The 27,425-nt window shown below is 52.2% G+C and overlaps 1 protein-coding gene across 1 annotated transcript; it reads right to left on the minus strand.

Moving 5' to 3' along the window:
- Window positions 1–4,512: 4,512 nt before the first annotated feature.
- On the minus strand, window positions 4,513–26,658 carry SDC3 (syndecan 3). The gene is made up of 5 exons (XM_048968993.1): window positions 26,520–26,658; window positions 11,687–11,804; window positions 10,673–11,268; window positions 8,945–9,215; window positions 4,513–8,674 (listed from the first exon to the last, which is right to left on the minus strand). The coding sequence occupies exons 1-5, from the start codon at window positions 26,580–26,582 to the stop codon at window positions 8,508–8,510; spliced, it is 1,215 nt and encodes a 404-aa protein (XP_048824950.1). The 5' UTR covers window positions 26,583–26,658; the 3' UTR covers window positions 4,513–8,507.
- Window positions 26,659–27,425: the final 767 nt, after the last annotated feature.

Consider the following 27,425-nt stretch of genomic DNA (forward strand, 5'->3'; position numbering starts at 1 on the left):
AACACACCGTCTGGGATTTTAAGGGCTTACCAGAAATCTCCCTGACTTCCCTGTGTCCCTTATCTTCCCAGCACAGCGGACCACTGCCCTGCAGCTGCATGGAGAGCAGCCATTGGTGCCAGGGTGCCTGAGTCCTTCCCATGACCTAGGTGCAGAGCTTGCTGCAGGCTGGGCTGATGAAAGCCTTGTGCTTATCCAATTACTGAAATCATTTTTAACTCAGGCCAAATTAAGGTAAAATGCAAATAGGTGTGTTAATTCCCTGCCTCCAAAAATAGACAACAGAGCCAGGGATGTTTGTAGACCTCAATGAGGGTAAGTCCAGGGAGAAACCCCTTGATAGCAGCAAACTGTGCCTTGTATGATGGAAGGAGTGGGGCTCTTGTACTGGCCTCTGAAAGCCCATTTATAGGGATGCAATTGGGGTTGTGCCTTATCAGAACCACCTGTTCCAGTTCTGCATTCCCGATGACTGAATGTTGGTAAGAAAAGCTGAAACATCTTGAGATGTTTGGACTTCATCTAAAAGCAAGCTTTTCTTGTTTTTTTTTATTATTTTGTGAAAGGCAATAGCACAGGGCCCCTATTATTTTTAATTGGCTCCGTTTCTCATTATGCTGAGCACAGATTGTCAGGCAGCAGAATTTCTCATGGAATGCAAATCAAAGCACCAAATGTCCAGGCTCCAGCAGTCCGGGGCATACACTGCTTCTCTCCACTTTTCTATAGGAGGAAATATCCCCTGTGGACTCTGATGTAGGACACAGGGCAAACTGTTCTGCTTTGCAGAGGGGAGGAAATACGTCGGAATAGGTGAGAGCCACGTGAGCAAATCCCAAAGGTGCACTTATTGCCACAGATCCCAATTGTCTCAAAGCGGGTAAATAATAGGAGAGGTCTGACAGCTCTATTTGTGACTATTAATATCTGCTGATGCTCAGGAAATGTTGTCATGCAGAGCAGGAATAGGCTGCTCTTTGCCTCGAATCCTGTACAATAGACCATAAATACTCAGAGGCGTTGTGGAGCCGTCGGCATCCGTTGTGCCCAGATATCCACTGCTCTCATCAGGCAGCCCCATCTCGCTTATGGTTTCATCCGGTCATTCTCTGCTGGAGTTTATTTTGCCTTTTTTTTTGTTTGTTTTTTTTCTTTTCATATATATACACTTTTGTAATAACTTCCTGTCCTTGGAAAGCAGGGAAAAGTGTTCAGGAGGTGACCTCTGTGTCCATGTACTGAGATGGGAGCAGTGGCGGTTGGGTGCTCCCTGATATTTGGCATCCAGCCCATCGTTGCCTTCATCCTTCACTACCCCAAAGTTTAGTTGGGCCTCACACTGGGCCCTCAACCTCCCCCAAGAGGGGCTTGGAGCCTCCTGAGACTTATTCGCTCCATGGGCATGGGGGAGGCTTTTCCTCTCCTCTTTCACTTACTGATTTGAGACAGACCTGGCAGTGCTGCCTGCCTCACAGAGGTAGTTTCCAGATGCAAATCCCAGCCAGAGGTATTCCCCCCTGCCCTGCTCTCCTCCAGCATCTCCCAGTGCCCCATGTAGGAGATCCCCATTCAGCAAAGAGCACCTGGCATTGCACCAAACACCATGGAGCATTTGGGCACCCTGGGGACCTGCCCAGGCTGTGGGACTGCTGGGCCATCCCTGCACAGCATCCTGTGCTACCAACCCCCCCAGAACCTGGCATCTGACTGCCTCATGACTTCAACATGCTGCCTTGGCAGTCCGTGGCACGGGCAACCAATGGGCAAATCCAGCTGATCCAGCTGAACCAGCAAGGGACTTTACGCAGGTAGGCATATCAGTGCATCTTTCGTGGCCAAACGTTACATCCCATATTTCATACTGCATTTGACTGCTTTGAAGCAAATCTCTCAGTCCCTGATGTGTTCAGCAAAGGAACATGCAGGACAAATTACTTTCTCCAGGTTTCTGCATTGGATGCTTGCGTAGATTGTGGTGAATTATCCTCTGGTGTTACCAACCTCTTCACAGATCTTGGATGTGATTTTTTCCACTCGCTCTTTCCAATTTATTAAGATCATTTGGAATTCCAGCCCTATTCTCAGATGTACTTGCTGTCCCTTCCAGCGAGGTATCATCTGCAAATTTAATAATCATCCTTGTTATGTCATCATTCAACTGTTAATGAAAATATTGAATAAACTTGCCCCCAGGAGGGACCCTGTCTGGATGCCCACTCAATTCATACATCTGTTTTGACAGGGAACTGCTGATATCCACTCCCTGGGCACCTTACATGAAGTTTTTCACCCACCCTACAATAGCAGCATTTAGATGAGGGTCCCCTGCGAGATGGTGACAAAACCTCATTGACCTATTTGTGTCACGGAGCTCCCAGCCACAAAAGGTCACTTGATTGATTTGATGCATCACTTCTTGACAAGTCCTCAAGAGTGATAACCTTGCTCTCTTCAGGGAGCTTACAAGCAGTGTGATTACTTCATCCCATTTATTTCTGGTTTTTAAAGTCAGCTGGGAGGCTTAGAGCACCCTGGTTCACCTCTTCCCACCTTCTTGGAAGTGTCTCCATAGGTCTCCAAAAGGAATGACCTCTTCCAGATGGCTCAGACCAGTTTTTAAGATGTTTATTGGGTTCAAATGGTCTGAAAATATCTCATCTGGGTTGCTCCTCACTCCTTATGTCCTGATTTAGCTTCTCACCTGGATCTGTGCTTCTTGCACTGCACAGACCTTAGTGTCAGGTTTGGCCTTACTGCCTTTCTGCTTCACCTCTATGGGAAGAGATGTGGGAGCTGCTCCTATTCATCCTTGCTGAATTTTTCATTGTTCTCTTCTTCAACACAAATTATCCCATTTCTTTCAATTCCTTTTTCCAGACATTTGGGCAAGCCAGTTGTAAGAGCCCACATTACCAAAATGCCCATAAAGCCAAGCCCAGCACTAACCCTTTGCTTTGCTGCTCTTTAATCCTTTACTTTGAAAGCTGGGAGAATTTTTCCATTCCATCTGGAACCTGTTAGTACTAAAATGGGCATCTTTTGCAACATGTTTTTGAAGCATAGATACAAGGATCTTCCCAGGCACTGAGGGCTTTGATTGCCCACGATGGTATGATAATCTTGTCCCCCTCATTCCCATTCAGGGTTCATATCTGAAGACCTTAGAGATTCATTAAGTTTGGAGAGGACCTTTAAGATCACCAAATCCCTCCCCAGCCCATCCCCACCATGCCCACTGAGCACAGCTTTCACTGCTGCATCTCCACAGCTCTTCACCACCTCCAGGGATGGTAACACTGCCACTTTCTTGGGCAGACTCTGCCAATGCATTTCCTCCTGGCATGGCAGCAGCAGCTCGGGTAGAAGGAGCTTCAGTGTTGCCATCTGGCCATGTCCACCTTCCTCACCCCCTTCCATCTCAAAGGACTTCATCCATCTTCATCTTCCCCAGCTGTGCCCCATGTTCAGCACTGGGCGCCCAGCTAAACGTTGATGCTGTTCCTGTGCCTTTGCTTCTGAACCATGTAGGAATCAGTTCCCCTGATCCGATACTTTGCAAAGTGAGGCATCAAATAAGGCATTAATTTTGAACTCTCCAGTCATCGTGGAGATTTATGATGAGTTACTCACAGTTACTGAGCAGTGCCCAGTGCCCAGCCACTTGCTGGAGACACGTGTGGACATGGCAACACTTGAGCATCACAGAATCACAGAATTGCAGGGGTTGGAAGATCCAACCCTTCAGAGATCATCGAGTCCATATGGGGACATGGTGGCCCTCACCTCTCTGCACCCTGGTCACATGCATCAGGGTGGTGTGGCTCATCAGCAGCTCTATGGCATTGCCATGGAGAACATTAATTAGCTTCCATCCCTCACCTGCCACTACCACACCCCAACAAGTGACATCTTCTCCCCTTGCATCTCACACTGGCATGGCCAAAACCTGTGGCAGCAAGAAAGCAGGCGAAGCCCTGGGCAGGCAATGTTTAAATGACTTTATTTTTATTTTTTTTCCTTTTATAAATGGGCACAGCACAGAAATAATTAAAAAAAATAGACAGTACCATTACAGTGCTAGATCCATTGGCAAAGATTATTTTTTATAGTCTTTTTTTTTTATTATTATTTTTAAAGTTTTGGCCATTGAGTAAGAACAAAAACAATTAACAAACATTTTATTTTATTTTTCATTTTTTTAACAGACACTATGAAGCAATTTAAGTACTAAACTCTAGAAGAGTTATGTACATACAAAAAAAGGTTCTGTTTAAGATATGTTTCCTATTAAAAATATTTACATGCATTTTTCTTTTCCCCTCCCATGTTTATTGTAAGGTAAAACACTCGTAGTTCCTTCTACCTTTAAAGAGTTTTTGTTCTCCTATCGGGAATTTAAATCAGCTCCAGAGAAAACGTGAAGTGGAGCTCACACATCGTTGGGTTTTCCTTTTTCTTCAAATTATTTAAATCTTCTGGAAAGGGATAATTTTTTGGACATATATCAGTGGATTTTCTTAAATTATTTTTTTTTTCTTTTTTTCTTTTTAATTTATACAAGGATGTTTCATGTTTATTTACAGAAGGACCAATGGGTGGTGATTTATCCTGGTGGTGAGCACTCATGAGAGACAAGCATGTGATTTTAAAAAGTTCTATCAAACTGCAATGGATACATTTATTTCTAAAGTCAGCATTTCTGTCAGTTTTGATTGTCAGCTGTACATTTATGACTTAGACCAGGGGGTGCTCAACACCCAGAGGGTCGCTGGTACCCCTGAGGTCTTTGGAAATGCAGTGATGGAGCTGTTTGCGAGGTGGGGGGGATAAATCTGGGCATTGCATGGGCGTCTCCTAGGGTGAATTTTAAGAAAATAATAATAATAATAATAAAAATTATATATATTAAAAAAAAAAAAAGATCTGGTAACTCCAGACTGAGACTTCTCTATAGGGACGGAGTGTGGGTACGGCCGTGGAGCTGCAGGCACAGTACGTGGGGGGAAGCAGAGCCACGTGGGTTTGGGGGTCTCATTGTGGGTTTTGGGCTCTGTTGCAGCTCCGGCCATGGAAAGGGGCAGGAGGCAGCAGGGCTCCTTGCCTCAGCCTTGGGGAAGCTGGGGAGGCAGGACCAGCTCCTTGCTCCCATAGCCGTGGTGAAGGAAGGAGCCCCCAGCAGCCCTTCCCTGTTAGGCGCAGTTTGCATTGAAGCTGTGTACGCGTGCATGCGTTGCACACACACGTATATACATATATACATATATATTAATTACATACACATATATATACATACATACACACATGCCACAGACATCCCCACCGCCTTGAGTGAAAATTTCAGTTGTGAATTGTCAGCGTCACTCTGGGAGCTGGCAGAGCCCCATGGAAAGCTCCAAACCCAGATGTGGTTGTAACTACAAAGAGGAAAGGAACACAAGAATCCATCTGTTTGCTCGGTGATGGGTTTGCTCCCATTATAGCCTCTGTGCTGGTGGCTCTTGGTAGAGGTCGGATAACTCTTGGGAGCAGGAGCCAAGGTTTGCATGGAGTGAAGAGGGGGGATTTTGCCACCCAATGGGCAAAATGGGGAGGGAATGGGAAATTTGTGTCAAGTCCTGCTGCTTATTCTTGAAAGGTCTGAAATGAAAGATTTCAGAGGAAAAGGGTGACCCAATCCCTGCCATGAAAAACCCAGCCTGGCTGAGTCTTGGCACTGGCTGATGCCATCTGTGTCCCGTTGCTCTCCTAAAATACAGAGGCATGCACAGCAAAGGCTCTTCCATCAAAGACATGGGGAAGCAGAAGGAAAAGCCTTTCTACACCAACGGGGCTGCTCGCATCCTCAGAGCACCGTCGGTTTTTGTCCTTTCCCATGACACTGAACTGATGGCATCTGCATTTCTTTGGAGCTGAACCTTCCTCATGGTCAGCTCCATCCCACCCAGACTCATCTCCACCCCCAGAGGAGCCCTCCTTGTGACCACATCTCTGCAGTTTCTGAGCAACCATGTAGGAGATGAGGACGATAAACGAAGCCTGGTCAATTCTAATCATGCATTTAATTGGCTTCACCTTCCTTTTGGCCTGTGATCTCCTGCTTTTAATGGCTGTATGAGGAAGATCTGCCCAGCTCCTCTCCCTGCTGCCAGCCTTCCTCACTTCTGGAACTGTCACGGATTTAAGTGCCAGGATTACAACTTAACACCAGCTGAGCGAACTGAGGTTAAGCTTGAGTGAATAAAAAATTGTATTATAGAAGTTCAGATTATTAGAGGGGAAAAAAATGGAATGAAGAAGATTAGGGAAGCAGCTAAGAAAAGCAGCATTTAAAAGATTAAGCTGGAAGGGTTGACTTTTTTTCCCTTAATGTAAGCTCAAAAGATTAAGTCCACGTTATTCCAAAAGACAGTGATTTTGGGCGGCCTGGATGCCTGCCATACCCAACTCGTGCTACCATGGAGGTTCCATTTCTGCCGTGCACCAACAGCCGGGGGCCTTTGGGAGCAGAAACACAAAGCCATTAAGCAGCTCTTTGAGCAGCTTGGAAGCGGCCCTTGGGGCCAACACCAGCCTTCCTCAGCCACGTGGTCACCTTCAGAGCATCCTCATCCTCATGATGACAGAATTCAGAATGGCTGCGTATATGCAGACACGTACCCCAGCACCTTCAGCATCCCATTCAACGCAGCCAGCAGAACACAGAGAACAAAAACAACGACTGTTTTGAGGCTGACATCTCTAAAATTGGGATTGTTACAGCTGGGCTGTGCTCCTTACAGTGAAATAAAACCATCAGTGAGCTCAGGGACCGAATGCTGATGTGCAAACCTCAGCTCTTCACAACCACCAGGCCCAGCTCAGCAGCTGTATGCAGTGCAATGACGATTAACAGGGGTTTTATTTCACATTATATGTATATTTATCAAACTGTATATGTATGTGTGTGTGTGTATATATATATATATGTATATATATATTCACACATGCATTCAGACTCTCAAATTCCCAACACAAAAAGGAGCTCTGCTGTCTTGCAGCCTCCAGCAGGGTGATAAATCCCTGTATGCACTCACGTCCTGGAGGGGACAAAGTGTTACTGTGCCCATGCAGGTCAATTCGTGGTGCAACAAAGTTGGACAAAGTGATATTTGTGTTGTTCTCCTGTTTAAACTGCTCTAAGAGCAAAGCCAACATCTCCACAGGACACTGCTGAGATCACAGCCACTGTTAAAACAAAGATCCTCAGCTGCACGGCAAGCAGTGCTTCAGCTAATTAAAAGCCAACTAATTGAAATATCTAATTGACTTTTCTGTGCAGGGAGCTCACTCCAAGATCCGGCCCTTCACGAAGGCACGGTTGGGCTCTGCATGTTGGGGACAGACAGAAGGGAGAGCATTGCGTGGTTGACAACAGCTCCTGGGCTCTTTGCTTGTGGGCTGCCCTGAGCTGATCCCCACGGGAATTAAAATTCAACAAAAGGAATAGAAATGCTCAGCACTGGGGCTCACCAAAGCCATGCAGATGATCTACTCTGCTCCAAGACGCCCTCAAACAGCTCTGTGTTCCTGTCATTGGGTCCCCCTGCTTGACTCCTGTCATTTAGTGCCTCTGTTTCTCCTTTCTTCCCTTGCTGAGCTCCAGGACACCACCCCAGCCAAACAAGTTTGCATTCCCACCCCAATGCCAGCTCCCCACGAAGGGCCATTCCACATCATTTGAAAACCAGTGCTGCCAGAGGGGCTGCGCAAGCTGAGCTTTATTGGTCACAGTGAAAACCCAGCGAAAGCACAGGCCCTGCTCCACACCACGCCAACACCACATGGGTTCTAGGGACATCGGGTCCCTGGCTGTGCACAGCAATGCAGCAAATGGTGCTGGTGGCCAGAGTGGATCCACATGAGGAACCCAAACACGGCTTGTTGGTGCTCCATGAATTCTCCAGATGGGAAGGCCGAGGTTTTGTTTGGTTTTGTTCCCTCATTCCAAGAGCAAATCCCAGGGCACCAGGTATTCCAGCCCCTTGTGCTTTTTCAAGGTTCAAAGCATATCTGAGAGTTACATCCTCTTTTCAAACAGAAGCTAGGAGCAAAAAGGAATTCCCGCAAAGTAACCAGCTCCATTCAAAAAATAAAAATGAGGAAAAAAAAAAAAAAAGAGATAGAGAAAAAAAAAAGCCTCCTTTCTTTCCAATAGGAAAAAAAAAAAAAAAAAAAAAAAAAAAAAAAGAAGATAAATCCAAACCCTAGGGCTGGTACAAGGTGTCCGGATCCCAGAGTCCACCAGGAGGTGGGAAAAGCCCTGTGAGCTCCATCCGCCATCCGCAACGTGGCATCTCCTCGCGCCAAAGGTACGGTTTCTCCTTTTGTGTTTTTTTGTTTGTTTGTTTTTTTTGCTTTTTAAATTCACAGTCTGATCCAAAAGAGAAGAGAGATAAAGAGACGGGATGGAGGAGAGGAGGGAGAGTTTGGAGCAGGAGCAGGGAGGTGAGGCATGCCAGGCTCTTGTCCTACGCGTAGAACTCCTCCTGCTTGTCCGGCTTCTGGTAGGTCACGTTGGCTTGTTTGGGTTCCTCCAATGTATAGCTGCCCTCGTCCTTCTTCTTCATCCGGTAGATGAGCAGCATGACAAGGAAGGCAGCAAAGAGGGCTCCCACCACACCACCGACGATCACAGCTGGAACAGAAAGCAGCAGAGCTGTCAGGAGGGGAATTGGGCTGGGTTCCGCTTGTTTCTTTGCTTTATGAGCTGAATTCATGCTTAAAACTGAACGTGAGGGTGGTGGCCTCGTGCAATTTGTGTGATTCAAGGAGCTGCAACAGTGTGCTGGTTACTGTGAAGGATAGACAGGACCCATCTATTGGGATGGGTGAGGGTGTGTGCCCCAGCACCTTGCTGAAGGCCAAGCCCTCCATCCTCCCACCAACCCATGTGCTCCTCTCTCACCTATCAACACTTCCTTCCTCTCCAGGATGTTCTTCTGGGGGAGCTGAGCAGCTGAGCTGCCCGACTCTATCGTGTTGTCGATGAGCCCCGGCTCTGCATTCTTGCCCAGCCCTGGTGCTGCTGGTGGTGTCACCACTGCCACCACCTCATTGCTCAGCTCAGGACGAGTTGTTTCCTCCTCCTCCTGGATCTCGAAGTCCCCGCTGGGGCCATTACTGGTTGGGACTTCCAGGTCACTGTCGAGGACCGTCGTCAACTCCCCTGGCTCCACCTGGAGGAAAGGACAAGGTGGAGCAGGGAACAAGGACTTACAGGTGGTTTGTGTCTCCAGCAGCACCAGTGTGGCTGGAGGAAGGGCGTGTGATACCATGGTGGGGAACATGAGGGTTAAAGTTGGAGTGTCCCTTCCCTGTGTCACCAAAGTGGATGGCTGTATTGCAGAGAGCAGTACAATCCCACATCGTGACTGTCACCTAAAAGCTAAGGTCTCTTTAGCCAAGCAGGACCATTCTGGCCAGTCCCCATCCAGGTGCCCTTGAAACACACAAGCTCCCACCTCTGGCCTCATATGGAGATCTAAGGAGGGTCCCATCACCCTGCTGTCCTCCAGCCCAATCCTCATCTATACATTGCCTCCTGCACATCCCCACACTCACAGCATCCTTGGGGACAAGTCCATCCTGACCTGCCTCCTCACCCTGCTGCATGCTGAGCTGATCCCACAGAGCATCCCTAAGCAAAGCTCCCCTAGAACATCTCTTTTGTGGGACAAATGGCTCCCTCAGTCCATTACAAATGGGGATGAGCAATAAGCAGTTTGGGGATGAAACCAGGGCGGATGAGACGGAAACCTCTCCATGTCACAGAGCCCCTGGCACAGAGCACGGCTCACTGCTTCCACAAGCACGTGGATTTGTGACAGAGATTAATTGAAGGTCAGCAGGAGCCCGGAGCGCTACGCACATACATACATACCCGGAAAAGAGGGACTAGTTTAGACAAATCACTCCACCTTTCAGTCAAAGCGGTTTTCAAAAGGCCCCTTAGGGGCTCTGAATGAGAGACGGAGCAGTGGATTAAATCCCCCACCCTAGAAGCCTGATGGACTGCAAGTGCTCAAGCGGGAACTGCAGAGTGGCTGGGTCTGCCAGTTCCAGGCTGTGAGCCGGGCTGCAGGACAGTGAGCTCAGCAACTGAACCCAGAGGAAAGCCCATTTCTGCCCACAAACTGCCCTCCTATTGCTTGGGGAAGAAGCTCTGGGGCATTTGCATTATCAACCCCATCCCTGTGCTCTAGGTAGTGAAGGTGCTGGATAGTGAAGGTTCAGGTTGGATATTAGGAAGAATTTCTTCTCTGAAAGAGTGATGATGCATTGGAACAGGTTATCCAGAGAAGCGGTGGAGTCACAACTCCTGGAGATGCTGAAGAAATGTGGAGATGTGGCACTGAGGGACATGGTTAGTAGGCATGGTGGGGATGGGTTGAGGTTGGACTTGGTGATCTAAGAGAGATTTTCCAACCATAATGATTCTATGATTCTGTGCCCCCACCCTTCCATCTCCCCTCTCCATCCCGCAAAACATTCTGCTCTCTGCAGAGCTGGGAAGAGCCCAACCTGAATGGCTGGCTCAGGATTCAGCCACTCTAAAAGCTCCTCATTGCCATCTCCTGGCTTCACCCATAGTCCGTGAGCCCTTCAGCAGGTGAGAAGGGCTCCTGCCTCCTACCTGGGGGGCTTCTGTGGGTGGCAGCGTGGTGGGACTGGAAGGCAAGGCAGTGCTTTTTTCCATGGGTTCTGCAGTCCTGGAGGTGGTTGGCTTTGGCAGGGATCTCGGCTTGGCCGTGCTGGAGGGGACAAGCCGTGATGTAGTCACCTCTGTCGGCACACTGGTTTCGGGGATGGAGGTGGTGGGCGTCTCCAGGGTGGTGGCCTGGGTGGTGGCTGCCTTGGTGACAAAGGGAGGCAGGAACCTCTGGGTCGTGGTGGGCTTGGCGGTGGCCACGGTGGTGCTGATGGTGGTGGTGGTTGTGGTGGTGGTGGCAGCCGTGGTGGTGGTGGCTGTGGTGCTGGGAGAGTCACTGGCAGTGGGACTGGTGGTGGTCGTTTTCCAGCTGGGGATCACTGGTGTTTCTGTTATCTTGGGGATATACAAGACGCTGGTTGTTTGCTCAGGGGACGTGTCCTCCGTGGGGAACAGCTCAAAGGGAGTTGCCACGGGCTGCACCAAGGTGATGGGCAGCATGGCCACCGTGGTGGGCAGAGGGATGGATGTGTCCGTGGTGAGGCTGACTGCTGTCTCCAACCCTGACTCCTGCTCAAAATCTGGAAGAGTGAGAGAAGAGCAGAGGATGAAGTGGGCATTTTCCAGGACTGGCTGGCCATGTGGCCTCACACCCGAAAATCAGAAAGCACAGAGCAGTTGTGGGTTCAGCAGAAGACAAGGGATGCAGATTTTGAGGTATTAGCCAAAGCCCCTCTCTCAGGTCAACCTTTAAAACACCAGTACAGGCTGTTGGAAAAGGGCTTATCCTGCCTGGTAGGGCCAGAGACCAAAGTGGGAAGTGGAAGCACTTGAGCCCAGACTTGGTACTGTTCCCTTTGCTTTTGGCTGTGAGGGAGCAGGAGGGCTGCTGGGGAGATGGGCACAGGGCAATCCACTCCCCCCGTCCCACAGCTTCAGTCCCACCAAACCCCACCCCATGACCCCATGCCTTCCCCTGGGAGCCCTGCAGCTACTCACAGCCTGAGCCGGAGCCCGAGTAGATGTCATCCAGTTCATCATCCCCGAAGGGATCATCGTCCCCGGAGCCCTCCAGGTCCACTGGCCTCTCATAGTTCTCATTGCGCCAGCGCTGAGCCTGCAGCCAAGCAAGGAGCTGCGTTAACCAACTGCAATGGGCACCGCAGGATGGGGTTAAATGGATGGGATGAGGAGAGCAACCAAGAGAGCACCAAGGGAGGGGACTGCAGGCAGTGCTCTCCGGTCGAGCTGCTCCAAACCGCTTCCCCCCCCCCCCCAAATAATTCCCTGTGGCAAATCTTTCAGGCAAGGTGACATTCTGTGGAAAGTGCACATTGACTCTGATAACATTTCCTGAGGAAAGAGCCCTCTGGAAAAGGGAAAAAACTGAACTAATTGTTTTTGGAAAGTGTTAGAAAAAATCTTATTTTAGTTCTCCAGCTATTGTTTGCTTTTGGACGATTTTCACGTGATTTCTGGCATTAATGCACACTATCAGCTGCCACAACCCGCGAAGTGACAGTACGACACGACGTCAAACTTCAGATGTTCCGCTGCTCCATGGCGCTGCTAAAACTTGAAGGGCCCTCGCTCATAGCGCTCTTAAGCATCTTGTTTGCAGATCAAAGTGTCTCTTGTTTGTGTTGCAAGGAAACAGTTTGACACTTCATTACAACCCAAACAAGGAGGCTTTGATCTGTAAGATAGCATCAGATGTTTCAAGATGTAAGAAGCCAGGTTGGTGCTCGCACTTAAAGCGAAGGGGTGGAAGGGCCCCCTTTGCTATTATGGGATTGTACCTCTCGGTAACAGCTTAGGGTTTCTTTGTTTCTATTCCAGATTGAAATAGAAATGAGTTTTGAAATGTTAAAGTGGTTCAGTGCGGGACAAGCCTGCTGGTCAGGCTCCTGCTGCCTTCTCACCCCTCATTTCCCTCCTTGGAAATCAAGGTATACCCAGTTGGTGATAGCAAGATGAGCTCAAGAGATTTCATATTCATTGTGCTGATCTGTACAGCCTCGAGCTCCAGCTTCTGGTGAGGAGAGGGTAAAAAAACAGAAAAGAATGATAAACAAAGGATGAGTGCAAATGACATTGCTAAATGAATATCTCAATTGCAAGGTCTGAGAGCTGGGAGAAGAAACATTTGGAGCTGCTTTTATTTGCCTTCTGAATCCTGTGCTTGTTGGGTATGGCATGGCCAGACTTTAAAGCCTTCCAAAGAAGACAGGGATGCCCAGAAACTTGCATCTGTCTTCTGTTAAAAGCCTGCTAGGAGACTAAGGCTGTCACTTAATCCTAGACCTTAGCAACTTTTTATGCTAATAGTACTGAGGCTCACCAGGAAACCAGGAGCCCATAACACAGGCGCACCCCAGCCCACCCCTTGGCCCTGCTGGGTAACCTGTTGAGCTCCCCAGAGGTCGTATTCTCTCTGCTTGACCTGCACAGCCTCTCTGTAATGGGAGCCACATGGCCTGGCTCTGCCGAGCTCATTTCTCTCTTAAATTGGAACCAGATGAGGCAGCTCCAGCCATCAGTTCCCAGTGCTTGGATGGGGAAATGAAAAATCAGGAGGACAGGCCCAGCATGTGCCCATCCACCCATCCATCCATCCCACCATCCATCCATCCACCCATCCATCCATCCCGCCATCCACTCATCCCATCATCCATCCATCCATCCCACCATCCATCCATCCACCCATCCATCCATCCCGCCATCCACTCATCCCATCATCCATCCATCCATCCATCCATCCATCCATCCATCCATCCATCCATCCATCCATCCATCCATCCATCCACCCATCCACCCATCCATCCCATGGATGGAGTCTTGGCTAAGCCAGTGTGTGCCCTGGATGCATTTTGCCCAAAAGATGTTGGAGCACTGCAGAGATGTGAATGGGAACATGTAGTGTGTGCCTGCCCCATTGCAAAGAACAAAATTCAGCTGAGCAAGGGAGTAGATTTAATCAAAGCAACTTGGGCAGTTCTCAGTGCAGTTTGCAAGCAGGGCTTGGTCCTGGTGGTCCCATGGTGATGAATCACTGGGAAAGTCCCAGAGATGATGGGGATTGGTGCACAAGGGCATCAATACCAAGCTACACAAAGAGCACCACAGCCGATTCCATCTCTCAGTGGGGCTGAGCCCAGTTAGACTCAGCAGTGATGGGGACTAATTACTCCTTTGCCTTAGGATGAGCTGCATCTGTGCCATGCCAGGGCACATGTCTTCCTGCTCCCAGTGGCAAAGGCAATGGCCAATTTACTTCCAGCTGCCTGAAACTCCTGTGGACACATGATGACACCGACCTACTGTCCCCTTGATGCCTCCACACTTGGCTTGGCAGGACTGGCTGGGAACCACAGCCAAGGGGCTGCAGCAGCAGAAATCACAGCCAAGTTCTGCACTAAGAGCCTTGGAAAGTGAGAGAGAGCTCAGGCCCTTTGGCCCAGCCCCATCAGAGCTGAGCCGGAGATTAGAGAGGCTTCAGTCCCTCTGTGCTGTCCATGTGCATCTATCTCCCAGCACAGCAGGTGCCCCATCCTTCCCTCTCCTCCCCCTTTTATCAAGATAGGTGACATCATTTTACAAAGAAAAGAAATGTACTGATTGGGAAGAGGATCCCACTGAGATGCCCAGCACAGCAGCATGGGTTGTTTGCTGGGAAACCAAGGAACTAACGTGACCTGCCACCTCCTGCACAGCCCTGCACATCTCTGGACACGTCCTGCTGCCAAACGTCTGCCTTGCACGCTGGGAGGAAGGGTGCCTTATAAATCCATCCTCAGCATCAGGGAGAGGCTGGCAAACCTCCCTAGGATGCTCTCAGGTCCTTCTCTGGTAGCCATCGGCATGGCAACGGTTGCCATGGAAACCGCCTCCTCCATGGCGACGCAGCATCCACTGAGTGTGCAGGCAATGGGAGATTTCCTTGGGCACACCCACCCCTAACAGCTCCGAAATTCCTTTCCCAATGAGGTCACAGGGAAAGGACATGGGGACCCCCGTTGGGAAACAGAATTCTGTGTGCCCCACTGGGACCCCACAGCCGGGGCATCCAGGGAGCATGCCAAAGCCAGCAGCATTGGAAAGCTCAAATGGACACAACCCTGCATGCAGGTCAGCAATCTGTCCGTGGCTGAATGCCATTACCTCAACACGTTAAACTGAGAACAGACCACAGGAACAGTGTTGATCATTTCTATGATATTTTCCAGGGGATATTTTCAGTCTATCAGTCCTTGAGAGCACCTTTCTGGTGTTTTCTATATAAAACCTTAATAACTCATTCCAGCACATGATTTAGTGATACTATAAACAGTTGAAATAATATTAACTTGCACATAAAGTTGGAACGAAAACATTGTTTCTGAACCTTAAAGACTCCACAATTCTTTTCCCACTACGAAACTGCTGCATTTCCACGCTTTGATCCAAGGCTGAGTTAAAAATAAATGTGTCAGCAAGCTGCTCCTGACAGCAGGACTGATGGCAGCGACCATGGAGGCTGCTTGAGCTGGAGGTGTCCATAGCAAAGCCAAGTAGGATGGCCAAAAAGCAGTGCTGGATTCTGGGGGTGCAGGATGCTGGTGGGAAACGCTCTTCCTGCACATGGGAAGGCTGCATCCTCACCGCCTCGATCCCAGACCAGTCACAGCTCTTAGAGTCATAGAATCATTCAGGTTGGAGAAGACCTCTAACTTCATCTGTCCACCTATCACCAATATTGCCCACTACGCCAAGTCCCCAGGTACTGCATCCACACGTTTCTTAGCACATCTGTCTGCATTCTCCTCCTCCTCGGGATCGCCTGCTTCCAGTATCATCTTTTATTCCCATGCTTCAGTGGATTAGTGCCAGATCTTACCCCACAACATAATAAAATATCCCCGAGCCAGAGCTGGCATGAAAAATAGCAAACCTCCCGACATCAATTGTTGCTAACACCTCCTCTCCCAGCACGCTCTGCTTTCTCCCTCCAAGGAGATGGTGGGGAAAAGACACAACAAACCCCCAAACACAGTACCACCTCCTGCTGCATGCAGAACACCCAATGAAGAGGCACAAATGAGCACGGTGAATGGGACTGCATCAGGCAGATAAGAATGCTCCATAGGGATGGGGTCAATGCAAGTGCCAACACCTCCATGAATAGGGTCACCCTAAATGCCAACCACATGGCAGACAGGATCACCCCAAGTGCCAACCACCCAATGGAGTCACCTCAGACACCAGCCATTCTGTGGATGGGTGGTTCTGTACCTCAGAGACAACCCAGCAGCTTAAACAAAGCATGCAGGACTTCCCCACCCAGCCCAGAATTGATTTAATTTGCTCGGCTCTGTAATCCTATTGCAGCTTAACGTGCAAAACCGTCCTGAGCTTTTCTCACCTTCCACAAAGGAGCATTTCAGAGCTCGCTCTCCCAGCTGAGATTCAACCTTCCAAAGAGCTGGAAAATAGGACTTTATCTCTTTTCCCCCACTTCTTAGGTTGGAAAGAACCTTTATGATTATCCAGTTCCAATCCCTGCTATAGGCTGCTCCCCACCCCTCCCAGACCAGGTTGCCCAGGGCCCCATCCAGTCTGGCTTTGGGCATATCTCCAGGGATGGGGCACCACACCTTGTTTAGCCGACCTGAATATTGGGTTGGGTGCTCCCAGGGGCATGCACTGATTCACTGCTGCGGTCTGGGAGATGTTGCAGTGGGGATGCAGTTGGGTGGGAGGGTTAACTCCTGAAAAGCAAATACATGCATGCGTGCATTCATATATGCTGGAGCACCTGAATTTGAGAAAGAGAAAAAAAGGCATTTCTTCTCCCTAGTCCACACTGGCACTTAGGTGATATTTGCCTACCCTGAGCTCTATCTGCTGCAACTATTTGTTTGCAAATGCAATCAATCTGCTTCCAATAGCACCATTCAGCCGTGCTCCCCACTCTATCATGGTTTTCGGCAACACAATGTGCAATAAAAAGTAATAGAAACGCAATTAAAGGGAAAGCAAAAGACATTCCCCTGCACTGAGCAGCTCAAGCATTTAGCAAAACTTTGCCCTTCTGCAAAGTGTGGAGCAGTGGGGACCACCCGAAATGCAGCCCCCAGGACACCACTGTCTGCACACACCAAGAAAGCTCGGGTTTCCAGATGAAAGGAAAGCTCCCAAACCCATCCGAGCGTGGAGCCTTGATCCCAGCGCTGCCATCTCTGATTACTTTGCCCAGGAAGCACCTCCAGCCCCGCAGGGCTCATTTTACTGAGAAAATAAATGGGTGGGAGGGGTCAGGCCCTATACAAGAGCAAAGCTTCTGCCAATGGACAAAACCAACCAAAGCTCTGGCTGAGCCACCACCAGGAATGGGGGATTTTCAGCATTTTGGCATGCAATGGGAAACGTTTCAAGTTACCCATCCATGTGCATCTGACCTGGGCTGTAGGCGCGTGCGTGCACACATGCACACACCAAGGGGTTATGTTGCTGGAAAGCACTGTTCAAATATTTATACAGACTAAGCCTCATTGTTTCCTGCCCCCAGATGAAGTTCTTTTAATGAAATGTAACTAAACAAACCGTTTCCATTCTGCCTTTCCAACAATAATTATGGTTGATACGCTAAACAGGATGGCAGCTTTTCAATGCTGTGCTGGAGAGATGGAGCACAGCATCCTCAAGGCAACATTTCCTAGCACAGCCCCAGCCCTGAACCTCTGGGAGAGGCTTTACGTGTTGGCTCTGCACCATCAGAGCAGTTCACCCAGCTGGGATGCTCATGAGGCTGAGATGGCGTTGCTTACGGATATTCCTGGGGAGCAGTGCAGTCTCCATTATCCATCTCCACCATCCATGGTCACAGCAGCACCCAAGCAGCACTCAGTTCCTGAGAGATACCTCTGAGAAGAGGCATGGCCTTCCCCAGCTCACTGATCTCCAGACAGAAAGGGAAAGGAAACTGAGGCAAACCTGCAGCCAACTGGGAGCACACCCTCACTGCACACAGCCTGTGCTCGTGGGACGAAAAGTCACAAACTGGGTGTGCTGGTGCAACAGAGCCCAAAATGGGAGGAAAAAAGCACCAAGAAAACCAAACAACCAACCTACAGACAGACCTTCAGCTCATGCTGTTGGGGTTCCTTGTGGGTGGGGTGCTCAGACCCCATGGGCTTGCACCACACACCTGTAGATCTTGAATCCCTTTGGTGCTGCTCTCATCCTCCCTGGGGCTTCTTGGAAAGCAAACGTGGGAGCACCCCGTGCTCACAGCCGTGGGCAGTTCAGCGAGGGACAGAGTTGGATTAAGGCTGGAGCAGGGGATTACCCGCAGCTCCTGGCAGATTGTGCGTGCCATGGGGGAGGGCACAAAGCCCCAGCCCTGTGCATTTGGTGGGTTTTATGGTGTAATAAATGGAGGATTTACCTGGGAAGGCTTTGCTGAAATTACACCAAAGGCACGCATGTGAGCAACGGACATCCCCAGGCATCAGGCTGTGCACCCCAAAGCACAGCCCAGCGCCTATGCAGGATCATAGCACACAGTCCAGGCTTTGTGGTTCTCCCAGCTCCCCTTTCTGCTTGCTTCCATAAAAATGCACAAGGACACATACTTGTAGATAAAGGCGCTATTTTTGGCACCTTACATCATTAACCTCTGGGATTTGTTGCAGCTCATGGCATCCCCAGGGACGTGTTGCAGGAGGGTGCAGAAAACACAGGGATGGGGGAAGCACACTTGCAGAATTAAAGCGAGGTTGTGGTTGGACTTGGTACAATTTGGCTCAACACCAGGGAATGAACGAGTTCCCTTCCTCCCATACATGCTGGGTTTGCAGCGTGATGGGGATGCTACAGAAAATGTTTGGATGCTCAAAGGATGCTCGTCGTGCCCACTGCCTGAGCAGGGATGTCCACAGGGCTCACAGTGGGGATGGAGCAGAGAGGTGGTATGGATGATTTCCTAACAAATTCCCTGGAAATTAGTGCAATCAGAGCAATCAATCCAAGGTTGGACCAGGATCAGCTGCGTGCTGACCCTATCTGGCCCTCAGCATCTCCAGCCTCCTGCATCCCTCCTATCCCAGCACATCCCAACGTTCCTGGCCAGCCCATTGCTCTGACATGAATTTTTCCAGTTGTAGGAGCAGGGACTCCATAGCCAGACTTGACCTGGAGAGGAAAAAAATGCTGTGATCCCCTTCCCAGACCGCTCTCCCCACTCCCAAAAAATGATGTCTTTCGATGCTGGCATCCATCATCATCCATTAGTCCAGCCTTGTCCTCATTAGGGCAATGGTGGCAAGGCAGCCCCTGGGTGACCTGCCTGGTGTCACACAGGAGTCCCCCAGAACCTGATGCCAAGACTCCAAACCACTCATTTCACACCCAGACCACACCACCTCCCTCTCCCCCTCCTGCCTGTGCCTTTATCTCCCTTAAGCCGATTGCTGCTGCAGCTCAGGCTCGAGCCTCCCCACAGTGAACCTCCGGTGCCCGCTGGCCCCCAGGTGATGTGGGTGTTGCTGGCAGTCCCAGCCTGGTGGCATTACAGGGATTTACAGCCTGAAACACACCAATGTGCCACCCCAGAGCAGTCCCCAGCCCGGAGCATCCATCTAGGGCTCCCCATTGGGAGGTGCCCCCATTCTCCATCTCATTCCCAGATGCAGCACACAGGTCTGAGCTGAAGCTTCATTAAACACGGGTGAGAGATGCCCAGAGGATGTTCTCTCTCTCTGTTCCCATCAGTACCAATGTGTTCAACCCAAGCAGTGGCACCCGTCCTGCCACGCCATCCCTGCCGTCCCTGTCTCCAGCGTGGGATGTGGTGAGGCAGGCAGCAGATGGCTCAGGAGCCTAATCCTGCCCAGCAAGGACAAGGAGCGGTCCAGGACCTCATCTCCTAGAGGGGAAAACCACAGGGGGCAGGGAGATCCCAAGCAGAGGGATGGCACCGAGACACAAGCCAGCAGGAGCCCTAATCTGAGGAAGAAGGGCATGGGGTGAATCCTCTCCCAGGGCAACAACGCAAGAAAAAAAAAGCCACGGGGAAGTTTCCTGAGGGTGTATGTCTCCTTATGGGGGATTTGGGGTGATGCACAATGCACTGCCACGTGCTGCACTGCGCCGGTCCTAACGCGGAGATACGGGCGGAGAGCATCCGTGTGGCCGACATCCCATAACCCCACGGCGGGGCCGGGAGCGAGCCGAGGGCCCCGAGGCCAGCTCAGAGCAGAGGGGTGGGGGCAGGCAGCCAGCAGCCCACCCGTCCCCGTGCAGCGGTGTTCCACCGCCTCACGCCCTCTTCCTTTTCCCAGGACGGAGCGCGGAGCACAATGAGCGATTGTTCGCTGGCGCCGCCGGGGAGACCGAAATGACCTCAGCACTGCCGGCAGGAGGAGAATTTGGGTGGAAACGGGCACAGGGGACGGGGAAACACAGCCCTGGGGCTGCGCGGTGCGGCGTTCTGCCCTGAGTTCTACCCCGAGAGGGGCTGCAATGCTTGTGGGGTCGGCGCACGCTGTGTGGAAACCACAGCAGAACTGAAACCACGAACGGCCACAATGAGAGGTTGTGGGATTTAAAATATAGACATGTATATTATGCTTTTTTTTTTTTTAATGTCATTTCATTTTCTGGGCATGGCTGCAATCAGGAAAGCAATTGGAAAGCGATCAGGAGGTGGTGGGAGGAAGGAGATGGGCTGGGCTGGGGGCAGGCGGCCGTTTGCTGCTGATAAAGTCCTCCAGCATGGGGTGACAGAGCCAGGGCTGGTGTGCAGGGTGCTCTGCTCTGAGCCCCAATCCTTTCACAGCCACAGACCCCAAAAGCAAAGTGGGAATTGCCATTAATGTGGATTTCCATGAGCATGTGGTGACGAGGAGAAAATCTTTGTCCACCCCAATGTCGGTGGCTTTTAAAGTCATTCCTGAGGTTCCTGAGGGAGAGCAGCGCTGTCACAACTGCCCCACACCTCATCCCAGAGCTGTCACAGCTCAGTAGGAGCCCTGCTGCCCCTCTCGTGCTGAGCCACATCTAATGAACCTCCTAATAATGATTAATCAGGACTCCATCAAAGCCCGCCATGTGCAGCTTTGCCACTGAGAGATTAACACAGAATCCCCCACCCAGACTGCAGCTCCCCCAAACGCTGCTGGACAACGAGGGGGGCCCTTTTCCCAACAGCCCTTCTTACAGTGTTTAATTAGGAATAATTCATCCAGGGCAGCGCTTTGCTGACTGCTGCCCGGAGCTGCAGACCACGGCATTCAAAAGCTGCACACGCATAGGAAGGAGCTGCTGCCCTCCTTCCTCTGAGTTGTCATGGAAATGATGATGGATGGGGAGGAAGATGCTGCACTTGCCAAAACCAAACCTGCTCACAGCCCCTTCTGCAGGTTTCCAAGGGACCCCGGACCACTCAGAATGGATGGGGATGACCCTGTGTTGGTTTAAAGGGGCCCCACAGAATGGGGAAGCAACATTTCCAGGGACAGGGATGCAGAGGTGCCTCGGTCTGCCCTGACACGCTGTCACTAGGAGGAAGGAAACCCCATAGGAGAAAAGCACTGACGCTGATGCCTGGTGCAGGCAGGGATGCTCAGCACCTGGGGCAGCGAGGCGAGATGCCCAGCCCCATAAATTACCCAACTGACATATGTAGGACAACGCCTGCAATGCCAGCGTGCCCACGACCTACTTTTGGAATTTACATCCATGAAGCCACGTGTAGGGGTGGCGCTCAGCTCCTGTGCCCATGGGCAGCTCCCCTTCCTGGCACATCCCGCGTTACTCATAGGGAGCGACTCAGAGCTCCATCAGCTCGGTTACAGTCCCTGAAAGCAGGCGAGAAACAAACAGCAGATGCAAGAGGAGGCATCCCTCATCTGATGCCTCTTTTCTCCATCCGAAGCAGTTTCTGTAGTGCCCAACTGCTGAGAACACAGCAGGATGACACAAGAGGAAAGAGAAGCGTGCTCTCTGGCTTTCCTCTGTCATGGCCAGAGAAGGGAGGGGGAGGGGGGAGAAAGAGAAATCTATTTTTTCTGCAAGAGGGTGGTCGGGACATTGCCAAAAGGGCCAGCAGCCCCCAGGGGATGAGCATCCGAACGTGGGGTTGGGTACCAGCATCCTTGCAGGATGATAGGCACAGCATCTCCATAAGGTGATGGGGATCCCAACCCCACGTAGGGATGCCATACCCATGAGAGCTGGACACAGCACCCCCGGTGCAGGCTGCTGCTGAGTCACAGCCCCCCGTGCTCACTCCAACCAACACCCCAGTGTCCCCCACACCTGCAGCCCCTCACAGCCCAGGAGCTGTCAGGGCAGGAGGGAAATGGAGGCAGAGCAATGCCAGGAGTGGGTGAGCACAATACCAGGACACTGAGATGCTGAGGGAGCAGCCCCAGAGCTTCACCCACCCCTCGCACTGCCCTAGGGAGGAGATGTTTCTGCCCAGTGAGCTGGGCCTAGATGTCAGCCTGCTCTGCAGGACAGGAGGCTGCAGCCCCAGCAGAGGATAAGAAATGCTTGGAGAAGAGCTGAGCTGTACGCTGGAATTACACACAAACCCTGTGTTTGGGCTTTTTTTGATCCCCCTCTAATTGCTCCTGCTATTTTAACCAAGACAGACATTTCCTTGGTGATTTTCGAGGGCTATAAATGTTTTACGCCCCTGGCACAGCTGATGGGTTCCCCTCAGCTCCTTCCTCTATGGCACTGAATGTCTTCACCTTCCTCCTCTTCCTCCTGGAAATCAAAGCACCCCTGGGGATGCTCCACACCAGGACTTGGGGAGCACCCACCTCTGCACGAGCATCTCTGGGGCGTGAGGGTGGCAGCGTTAAGGGCAACAGCGCAGGGATATTCGGGATTCCTTCTGCAGGGTCCTGTATGTGGCCTTAAAAGCCTGAGACGGATGCTTGGAGAGCAGGAATAAAAGTGTTTAGCCCTGAATTGAAGGTAGAGAGGGGGGGAGGGACTGACTGAATTGCCCCTATTACAGCTCCAAACTTAATGATTCTACAGTACTCAGCACTCAAGCCATTGCCCCACTGATGGCTGCACAGGGAATGGTCCCCAACCAGAGCAGTGCTGGGGACACCTCCATCCACTGGGACAACGCAGTGCCATGGGGACACCCCAATGGCTGGCCTGCTTGCACCTCTGCAGCCCCACTCCACAGCCTAATTGAGGCCTGCTGGGCTGCTAACTATCCAAACCTGCTGTCTGCTGATAAATGGGGAGAAAAAGCTCCTTTTCGTGCCAGAATAAAACAAAGCAAGCAATTACATGGGCTGGACTGAGAGCAGAGGCAGCCGGGTGGCACAGTGCAAGTCTCAGCATCTCCAGCACACGTGGTCCTCAGTGGGATGCTGACGTCCTGTGACCTTTGGCAGTGAAGTGGGGCTAATTAGAGCCTAATTAGCGCTCATGGATACAAATGGAGGGGGTTCTTCATGCCACAGCCCCTCGACAGCCATACTAGGGATGAGGAGGAGCATCTCCCCCACTACCCCAACCAGAAGAGGAAGAGGAGGAGGAAGCAGCAACACCAGTGGCAGCTGTGGGGCCACAGCACGACACACAGGCATTCCCCAAAGCCCCAAAGGGCTCCAAGTGGGCAGGGAAGAAAGTGCCCCATCATCAACCCAGTGCCAACACATCCTCCAAAGCCACCCGACCCAGCTCAGGTCCCTCTGCTGTACGGCCCAGCTTGCTGCAACTCCAAAAAAGGGAACCCCGCTCTCTGCCAGACCCAGCTGAAAGCACAGCCAGAGCTGCACAGAATCACCCCATTTCATCAACAAATACCTGGCAGCTCTGCCTTTTTCCATTGGGACGGGGCCAGGGCTTCAGAGCGGGCCGAGCGCCGTCCTCCCTCCCCCCAAACTGTCACCTCTGGTGTCACCGCAGCCCCGTCCTCTCACCATTCCTTTGGCAAACGCACGGGCAGCACGAGAGGGAGAAGGAAAATTAAAGGCTGCGTGGTGCGATCTGCCAAAAAGCCTCCAAAAGAAGGGAGAAAAAAGAAAGTCATAAATTTCTCAACTTAAAAAAAAAAAACAACACAGATTTTATGTAGAAGTCCACATTTGACCACAACTCCCACTCTCTTTTCCCCCAAAATCACAGCTCTTGGGTGTATTCCTGGTGTTTCCAAGGGATGCTCGTGTCGGCAAACAGCGTGCAGGGGCAGCACGTCCCTCTCAGCACTTTGCAGCAGTTATTCCACCCGACCAATTCGGCTCATGGAACAGCTCTGCCTCCCCCCCTCCTCTTCCTCCTCCAGAAAACAGCATTTTTTGGCTCATAAACTCTCTCGCCAGCAAGTTCCGCTCAGCACTGCCCCAACCCTGGGAGGCAAAACTGCACTGGGGCCACACGCCCCAAGCATCCTTCTGCAAACGGAGCATTTCCCCCCATTTCTCAGCAGTGCAACCTTCGCTTCTCCAGGAAAGAAGCGGCAGCCCTGAGATCTCCACTGTTATTTTTATCTGAAAACGAGCACTTTGAGCAGCAGCCAAGCTGTGGGGAGGGAGGGAGGGAGATGTTTCACATTGTGGGGATGTAAACACGGCCCAACTTCCCAGCTCAAGGCTCACATCGTGATGCTGAACGTGGGCAGGGAGGCACTGGGTGGCATTGCCTTGGGGTAACACTGCTCACCCCAACTGATGCTGTCCTCCTGCTCCACGCGTTCCCCAAAAGCGCATCCCTGTGCCCCCCCCACTCAGACCCATTTCTTCCCAAATCCAAACCCAAACTCGGTGCTCAGAGCGGTGACCCCCTGCTGCTGCCCTTTCTGCCCTTTGCCCGGCGCAGCCCCAACCCCTCAGATCCCATCCCACCCCACAAAAGGCTTTTGCCCCTCTCGGCTTTGCATGAGGAGCTCGGCATAAATGTCACATTAATTAACTGAGGGAGATCTCTGCACGGCCACAAAAAGCCCTCTGTTCTGCCCTGCTCCCTGCCTCCCACCTCTGCTTTCCCTGCAGATGCCAACATGCAGAAGTCGTTCAAATCCCCTCCTCCCCCCCCAAGAGTCAAGCTGAGACCTCACACGCTCACTGCGTGCCACGCCATTCAGATCTCTGCAGACCTCAAAAAGGGAAAATCCCACAGCACTGGGCTGGCAGCCCCAGCACAGAGCCACCCCACACCCCGCGGTCGGGACCCCATCACTGACCCAGGGTGGAAGCTCGTCCCCTTCCCTGCCCTCCTTCCATCTTCCATCTTCCCTTCTCCCCAGCTCCCAGAACCACTTTTGGATTCTCAGGTGCCTGTTATGGGGTTGAGCTCATTCCCCGCTCCATAAACCCAGCAAAGGGTTCCAGACCTCAGCCTCAGCCCAAAGCAATGCTGTAAGGACAGGGTGGGCAGGGGTGGCCCAGGAGTTCTCAGCGCTGCCTTCCTCAGCCCCAGTCACATCAGCAGGGGGCTCCAACATTGGTGCAGTGTCACCACATCCCCATGCATGAGGCGGTGGGGGGTCCCCAGTCCTTATCACACCCCTCTGAAACCGTCACACACGGAGGCTGTCCTGCAGCCTCCAAGAAGAGGAGAAAAGCGGAGACTTTGTCCAACACAACTGAACAACATAGCAGTGATGGCAAAGAGCAGCAGAGCGAGACCTCGCACCCCTCCTGGTCCCCAGTGAACCCCCAATGAACCCCACAGCCCATCATCCCAATCCTCACATTCACTTCCCCTCAGCCCTCCTGCCTCTGCTCCTCAGCAAACGGCTGCGTTGCCACCCACCAACTAAAGATCCCCAGATGGAGAAGAAAGAGAAATGAAGGGCTTCAAGTGGTCCCAACAAAGAGGGATGGAGCGAGCTGCCAGCTGGTCCCCATCCGCCCCAAACGAATGGCAAAAATGCAACATTCAGCTGAATAAAGGCTGCTGGCTGCATCACCCACAGTGTGCACAGGGCTGGGCTGCTCGCACATCGCACACCTCAGGGTGCTTTCAGTGAGAGCTCAGCAGCCCCCTCAGAAACAGGCACTTTGTATCTGCTGCTCTGGAGAGATGCAGCCACCACCGTGAGAGCCACGCGGAGCATCTGCACCCCCGGAGCATCTCTGTGCTCAGAGCACTCCTGGAGCATCACCAAGGCTGGAGCATCACCAAAGCATCTCCAAACCCGGAGCATTCCCGGAGCATCCCTGGAGCATCTCCAAACCCATCTGGAGCATCCCTGATCCTGGAGCATCACCAAAGCATCTCCAACCCTGGAGCTTCCCAAACCCACCAAAGCATCCAAACCTTGGAGCATCCCCAGCAGTTGGGCTGCAGGAAGGGAGGTACCAGAAAAGAGAAACCCCATAGGAGTGAGGCAAGCTCGGCGCTATTAAATCCAGCAGGTTGCACACTGGCGGGCAGCCAGGAATGGGGACTTTTTCCTCTAAAAGGGGAAGGGGACGGGAAGAGGAAGGAAGGGACGGGAAGGGAAAGGGAAGGGAGTGGAAGGGAGTGGAAGGGAGTGGAAGGGAGTGGAAGGGAAGGGGAAGGGGCTTCCCACGCTGATGCTCCGCTAAGCCGAGCACAGTAAGAGCCGCGTGCGGGAGCCGCCGCACGCAGCACCGCCCCAGGACCCGCTCCATCTCGTGCCGGACCCGACGCCCAAATCTTCCCCTGCCAAAAGCGCCCCCGGGGCGGCCAACACCCCAACCCCGCCGGCTTCTCCCGAAGGCGTTTCCCCGTGACCTTCAAACGCCATTCCCCGCAGCCTCGACCCCCCCCCCCCCCGGAGGCCCCCAACCGCCGCTCGCTGCCGACCCCCACCCACCCCCGGCGCCGCACCCCGCCGTGGCCCCGCACTCACCAGCGCTGCGCGGGCGCTGAGCAGCAGCAGCAGCACCGCGAGGCCCCGCAGCTCCGCGGGCATCTTCGTGCCGCAAGGACGGCTCAGCAGCTCGCGGGGGCGGGGAACGGCCTTTGTTGCCGCCGCCCTCCCCGTCCCCTCCCCGCACCGCCGCCCCGCTGGAAGCGCCCGGCCCCGCTTCCCCGCTCCGCCCGTGTGCGGAAACCGCCCCGCCCCGCTACGGCCCCGCACACCGCTGTGATGTGATCGGAGCTGGGGGGAGAAGGGGGGTGGAGGGGGGGTGTGGGGGAGGATAAGGGGGTGTCGGACTGGGGTTACCCCGGGGGTGGGAGGGAGAGTGAGGGGCGATGGGGAGGATGCGGGGCTACGGGGGAAGGAAGCCGGGGGTAGGGAGGGGAGGAGTGGGGAAGATCAGGGAAACTCGGGTAATCGGATGTAGGGGCGAATGGGAGGATCCAGGGGTAGATAGGAGGGAATAGACTTCAGGGAGGGACTTCGGGGCAGTTAGGAGGGTATCCAGGAGTAGATAGAGGGCTTGGAGGCTGATAGGGAAGGATGCAGGGGTAAATGGAGTGGTATCGGGGGTAGATGAAGGCGATGGGGCATTTAGAGGAGTGGCCAACAGTAGTTAGGGGGCATGGGAGTAGATAGAGAGGATATAGGGGAGTAGATTAGGGGAGTACCCAGGGGTAGTTAGAGGGGATATGGGAGAAATAGAGGGCATCCAGGAGTAGATGTGGGGGCATGGGGATGACCAGGTGTACCCAGGAGTAGGCAGGGTACCCAGGGCTAGAAAGAGGGGTATGGGAATAGGTGGGGATACCCAGAGGTAGTTAGAGGGGCATGAGGGAAGATAGGGGGTAGTCAGGGGTAGTAGGGGATCATGGGGGCAAATGGGGAGGGTAC

This window comes from Lagopus muta, chromosome 23 (assembly GCF_023343835.1).
Source record: "Lagopus muta isolate bLagMut1 chromosome 23, bLagMut1 primary, whole genome shotgun sequence".
NCBI classification, from domain to species: Eukaryota; Metazoa; Chordata; class Aves; order Galliformes; family Phasianidae; genus Lagopus; species Lagopus muta.

Coding starts and splice junctions, on each gene's coding strand:
- SDC3 (XM_048968993.1), bottom strand. CDS start 26,582: ATGCCCGCGGAGCTGCGGGGCCTCGCGGTGCTGCTGCTGCTGCTCAGC. Junction 11,269..11,686: donor CTCGGGCTCCGGCTCAGGCT/GTGAGTAGCTGC, acceptor TCACTCTTCCAG/ATTTTGAGCAGGAGTCAGGG. Junction 8,675..8,944: donor GAGGAAGGAAGTGTTGATAG/GTGAGAGAGGAG, acceptor TTTCTGTTCCAG/CTGTGATCGTCGGTGGTGTG.